General features: G+C 56.5%; 3 protein-coding genes across 3 annotated transcripts in view; 1 reads left to right on the forward strand and 2 right to left on the reverse strand.

Annotated features, from left to right (window-relative positions):
• The first annotated feature begins 798 nt into the window (after window positions 1-798).
• K452DRAFT_285938 (uncharacterized protein) lies at window positions 799-1,506 on the forward strand. Its single transcript, XM_033540198.1, has one exon. The coding sequence runs from the start codon at window positions 901-903 to the stop codon at window positions 1,084-1,086; it is 186 nt and encodes a 61-aa protein (XP_033399611.1). The 5' UTR covers window positions 799-900; the 3' UTR covers window positions 1,087-1,506.
• An 837-nt stretch (window positions 1,507-2,343) lies between these two features.
• On the reverse strand, window positions 2,344-4,769 carry K452DRAFT_307252 (uncharacterized protein; the record flags this gene model as incomplete). Its single annotated transcript, XM_033543051.1, has 3 exons — window positions 2,344-3,010; window positions 3,144-4,009; window positions 4,071-4,769. 3 exons carry the CDS (start codon window positions 4,767-4,769, stop codon window positions 2,344-2,346), a joined length of 2,232 nt encoding a protein of 743 aa, XP_033399612.1.
• A 1,035-nt stretch (window positions 4,770-5,804) lies between these two features.
• The window catches only part of K452DRAFT_164049 (uncharacterized protein), a 540-nt gene continuing 344 nt past the window's right edge, over window positions 5,805-6,000 (reverse strand). Inside the window, exon 1 of the mRNA XM_033535702.1 lies at window positions 5,805-6,000. This exon is cut by the window's right edge and continues 344 nt beyond it. Coding sequence (XP_033399613.1) covers window positions 5,929-6,000 — 72 coding nt within the window. The 3' untranslated portion in view covers window positions 5,805-5,928.

Raw genomic sequence — 6,000 nt, forward strand, 5'->3', positions numbered from 1 at the left:
CACAGACAATTACATCTTCACAACCACCCACCCAACTCTTTCACCCAACGTCCTCACCACAAGAGAGACAGTGCGACATCTACGCCACCACACCACACAACAAAACAGGCCTTCAACGCGCCGTCCCGTCTCCAGCGTAGCTATAAGCAAAAGCGGCGGACTACACACACATACATATACACACACATATATACAGCGTCTCCGAGTTTCTTCGAATTCAATACATACGCTGCTTGCAGACCTTGCTTGCTGCTTTGAGACTTCGGTGTTATGCGAAAGGTCAAGCTGTGTAGCACTTAAGTAACTACAGCAAATTCTATATTGTGCTAGTTATTCCCATTTGGTTGATACAACACGCACTATATACTCCTACTCCTACTCCTGTCAGATAGAAAGCCCAACGAGGCGACCGTGTGGCGTGGATCATGCGTATACCCCCTCATCCCCCTCAATCCCACGACGACGACCACCACCACCACCACCACCACAAGCCAAGCTCCTGAGCATCACGCCAGCGCTCCAACTCAAAACCTGATCACGCAACCAGCAGCACGCCCCAACCAGGCAAGACAGCAAGAACGACAGCAAGAAAGCCAGTCCACCCCCGCCGAAACGCTCCCGCGACGCCGCGTGCCTCAGCACTTACGTAGTAGGTACGCACCAGCACCGCGCGGACCAGACCTGCTGCAGGCACGAGCCAGGACGTGCTGCTGTTGTATACGTCTGTGAATAGGTAGGTAGGTGTGGATGGGCATGAATGGATGTAGCTAGCTACATACATACCAGCGAACCAAGCCGTTGCGTTGCGTCGCGCCCTCATCGACATGGGATAGGTGGGTAGGTAGGTAGGGCATCTGCCTAATGGCAATGACAATTACAACGACAACGACGACAACAATAATGACGACGACGATAGCCAACCACCCAAGCAGAAAACCACCCCACCACAGCAGCCACAACCCCAGCAACCGCACACCATACCACTCCACTCCACACCACACCACAAAACGCAACCACAACAAAGACACAAGACACAAGCACAAGCCAGCCCACTCCAATAGCACGCAGCAATCTGACCTGATCTGATTTTTGCACCTGCACCTCCATCCCATCCCAACAACAACACCACCCAAAACCCTCTCAAAACCTCAAAACCTCAAACTTAAAAGCCGCAACAGTAACGGTAACGACAAACAAGCAGACAACCAAACAGCAGCAACAAAGACAAACCCCGCAGCCATCATAACCTCGTGACCTTCGTGAGCAAAGCAAAGCAAAGCAAAACAAAGCAGCCAAACAGCCAACAGCCAACCCCACAAGAGACAAAGCCGCGCCCTAACCTAACCCACCCCAACCCAAACAGCGTCACCGCGAGCCAGACACGTAGACGGCTAGCTAGGCAGGCAGGCAGGCAGACTCGTACCTACCTACCTACCTACCTACCTACCTACGCAAGAAAACGCGTCAAGGATACGCCGATACCGCCCCCCCCCCTCCCTCTCCCCCGCCTCGCTTCAAGATTCAACAAAAATAAACCTAAATGTGAAAATCGATAATCGAAAATCGAAAAAGTGCTAAGGGTAGGGAAGAGGAAACATGAAAAGCAAACAACGCCGTCCTTTTCTATATATAACTAACCCTGCAGCGCAGTGCAGTGCAGTGCGAAAGAGGAAAAGGACCCACGGAATGAGAACTGGAGAACGAACATGAAAGGGAAAGGGAAATGGGGGAGGAAACAAACAGGTGAGGACGAGAGGGAGAGGAGACTACGACTGTGACTGAACTGACTGCATCTGGCTGGGGAGAGATAGAGATAGGAACGAAGCAACGAAGCAAGACAACAGCAAGAAAACAGCAAGACAAAGCAAAGACAAGCAAAAGCTCAGAAAAGGCGAAAGAAACCGCAAACCCCCCTCCCCACGGATACTTACTTACTTAGCTAACCAGTAACCATCAACATCAACAACCATCAAACAAACAAACAAACGACTCAGAAGAAAACAAGCCCTACCTACACTAAACCGCCCAGCCCAGCCAGTCCAGTCCAGCTATAACTCACTCAGCTTTACCCTAGTGGCTTAACGTAACGTAACGTACTATAACGCCGCACGTACAAACGCCGCAAACACCCAGCACCCAACACCTAAGCACCAAACACCACGTTCCATCCCATCCCACAAAACCCACGCACTAAATCAAACCCACCCACAAAACCCCAATCCACCAAATCAAACCCAAACAAACCACACCAAACCACCCATCATAAATATCATACAAACCCCTCTCCTCCCTTTCCCCCTTCCCATAACCCTCAACCCCCTAAAACCTCTCTCACACCCCACCCTAATAAAACCCCCCGCCCCCCAACCCGCCCCCAATTGTATTCGGCGCCACATAATAACTCTGATACGGATGCTGAGGCATCGAGAAATCCGCCGCCGCAAGCATAGGGTTGAGAATGCCCTGGGGGAGGCGAGAGCGGGGCGGCGCAGCAGCAGCTGCTGCTGCAGGTGCGCCAGTAGTGCTCGCGTTCGTCTGCGCCTGCGGGCCTGCGGCCGATGGGGCTGCTGCTGCGACAGCAGGAACAGGAGCAGCGGGCGCGACGGTCGTGGGCGCGAGCGCGGGCGCCAGCACCGTGCTCATCGGCTGCAGCGTTGTTGCTTGCGGCTGCACTGTAGCGGGGGCGTAGGCGAGCGGGGGCGCGGAAGCGGCGGCGGCGGCTGCGACGGCCGCTACTGCGTGCTGCTGCTGTTGTGCCTGCTGCTGTTGCTGCGATTGCGGCACCGCAGCGTGCTGCTGGTGCTGCATTGTGGGCGTGGGCAGCTGCTGCGGCGCGGGATCCTCGGGCCAGCCCCACGCCTTTTTGAGCTCGGCGTTGATGAAGCCGACGCGCCAGCCCGTTTCCTGCCGGATTTTGTCGAGGATCTGCAGGACTTCGTCTTGCTCGCGGCGGGTGGTGAGGCACTCGGCGGCGATGGAGAGGGAGCGGATGGCTACGCTTGCGACGCCGCTGTATGGGGGGGGAAATTGTGTTAGCAATCATTTTCTGTGTGCATGCATGCATGTATGGGGGAAATTGTGCGTTTTGCCTTCGCGTCAAGACATGAGGTGCTGCAGACACGCGAAACTCAAAATGCACCTACCGGTCCTTGACGTGCGCCACGATTCCGCAGATCTGCTGCGAATGCGCCCGCAACAAGTCCTTCATTTCGTCCACGTCCTTGGACATGATCGGGTTCGTCTGCGCCAGCAGACACATGGCCGTGTGGTAAAACAGCCGCGCGACGATCGTCGCCCGCTTGATGAGCCACACCTCGGGAAAGGCCGACTGCGACGCCGTCTGATACGGGTACAGGTAGCCCATGGGGTGCATCGTCAGCGGGATGCTCTCGTTCCAGGCGTCGGCCCAGCCCTTCAGCTGCTGCCACTCGGCGTAGCGCTTCTGCAGCCGGATCTGCTCGTCACGCGGCGACCCTGCCGCCTTGCGCGGGATCGAGGCGCGGAAGTTTGCGATTTTCGCCACAATGTAGACGATGCGATACGTCCACACCTCCTCCTTGCCCGTCTCCGTCTCGCGCCCAAAGTCCATGTCGACGCCCCACTCGTCGGGGTCCCAGGCCACCTGCCAGTTGAAGTGCAGGCAGCTGAGCAGCTCCATGCCCACATTTAGCCAGAAACACGCCGCGCCGATGCCTGTCGATTTGGCGTTCCATCCACACTCTTTGATGAGGGCGCGCGCCCCGGCGATGTGGTTCATTCGCTGCAGAGCACGCTCGCACATGATCTCGTAAACGTTAAGGATGACGGCGGTCGTGGCACATAACACGGGGTCTCGGTTCGGGTTCTGCAGCGAATTGAGCAGATGGCGCGTGGCGGTGTCGTAGTAATGCAGTGCTTTGTCCTCGGTGTATCGCACGTTGACGAGGGACAGATGCCGCGCTCCACAAGCCAAGAATGCATTCAACAACATGGGTTTACTGAGCGCGTGGAAAGGCAATAGCCTCGAGAACTGTGATTTATTAGACCACCTTTAAGCCACGGGAGAGAGAGAGAGAGAGAGAGCGACGTACATGTTTTTGTGGGTCCATACTGTCCATCCACAAGCCCACTTCTTCGACAAAGACCTGCATAAAAAGCACCTCCTCCGGGTCATTTAAGAAATCTCGTCGTTGTGCCGGCGGAGAGGCCGTGGATTCGTGGCTGTTGTACGACGGCGCGCCCTGTATCGAATTCGACGCCGAAAAGGTCATGTCGGCGTGCGGCTGGATGTGCTGCGGCTGCGCCGGCTGCGGCACATCGTACATGACGTTCTGATGGTCGTCGGTATACATGTCGGGCAACATGCCCTGGATGGGCGGCAAAGGCTGGTGCGACAGCTCGGGCGGGGGTGGAGGGCCGGGAGGGAAGTCCAACGATAGGCCGTTAATGGCATGCGCAGTGACCTGGACCCCGAGGGCGCCATACTTGCTCAGCCCGCCTTTGTACTCGGAAGCAATGTCGCGCGACTCGTCGAGGAAGCTGACGTTCCAGTCCTGCGAGGTCAACAGGACGGGCGGGGCCTGGACGGTGGTGTCGATGAAGTTGAGGCGGATGCCGCGCTTGCACATGCGATTCGACTTGCGGCAGTTCTGGCAGTGCGGCAGGGCCTCGTCGCACTTGAGGTGGCGCTCGCGGCAGGTCAGGCAGCCGGTGCGCACACGTTTGGGCTTGCTCCCCGTCTGCGCCTCGGGCACTGGCGGGACGGGGGCGCCGCCGTCGTCGCCGCTCATGGTCTTGGTGCTCTGCTTGCTCGGCTTCCTGGCCTTTTGCGCCGACGCTTGCCCCCAGCTTTGTGCGTGTCTGTGTGCGGGCTTCTTCGGGGGCCTGGGGCTGTCGCCGGCGCTGCTGCCGCGTTTCTGCGGGGCGAGGGGGAAGCTGTCGCCGACCAATGTCAGGTCTGAGGTCGAGGTCGCGGGCGAGATGCCAGAGTCCTCGGCATAGAGGGAGTGGAAGTCGAGCGGGGTTTGGGAGAACCCAAGGTTATCGGTGGTAGCCGCCACGATGGGTGGAATTGGCGGGAAGCGTTATCGTCGGATGAGGGAGAGACGTGGGGAGGGAGGACAGCGAGAAGAGGGCGTGAGATGTAGCAGTGGGAGCAGGTTTCAGACAGGCGGGACTTGGCTCGTCTTTGACGCGCGCGAGTCAGGCAGAGAAGCAGGGCGGTGGAGGAAGGGGGAGAGTGGGAGGGGTGGAGGGGGGTGGGGGGAGGTGGAAAGAGATTTGTGTGAGAGTGAGAGCTGGACAAGGAACAGTACCTTAGTCTCTCACTACATGATGTCGCCGCCAAGTTGCGACATTGATGATGGGCGCGCTATCTTTTGACGGGTGACGGGGGCCTGTCGACGATCCTTGCTCGCAGGAGCCAGGGGTTGAGCAGGAAAGACAGCAAGTTTTGGCGGCCGCTGGGCTGCTGACAATGAGATCAACTGACGGCGTGAAGAGGGCCCAACTGCAAGGGGTTGTCGGCGTCTGCACGATGATGATGTTGGCTGGCCACTTGTTGCGACTGGTAAAAATAGGCCCGTCAGCGGGGCAGCTTGACGCGGCACAGAGAGAGAGAAGACGACGAGCTGACTCCACCCCGACGTTGCCTTTGTACATAGTAACTACTCGACATCGACAACATGGTGCATATCTCATAGGTAGAATTCTCTCGCAGGCCGCCCAGGCAAATTCAAATCATCATCATCCTCACCAGCATCATCCATGAATCTCACAAGCCAGCATCCATCCATCAGGCCAGCAGCAGCAAATACCCGGTAATCCGTACAGTGCCGACATGCACACGGGCAGGGGAGAAGAGAAGAAAAGAAAAAAACGAAAGAAAAAAAAAGAAAAAAAAAAAAAAAAGACAAGCACCACCACCAAGTATAGAATAATAAAGGAAGATTATAATCGAGAGAGAAATATAAGAAAAAGTATTAGTATAGTAGATTCGATAGTAAGAAGAAGAGTATAGAA

The sequence above is a fragment of the Aplosporella prunicola genome (genome assembly GCF_010093885.1).
Source record: "Aplosporella prunicola CBS 121167 unplaced genomic scaffold K452scaffold_8, whole genome shotgun sequence".
Classification (NCBI taxonomy): domain Eukaryota; kingdom Fungi; phylum Ascomycota; class Dothideomycetes; order Botryosphaeriales; family Aplosporellaceae; genus Aplosporella; species Aplosporella prunicola.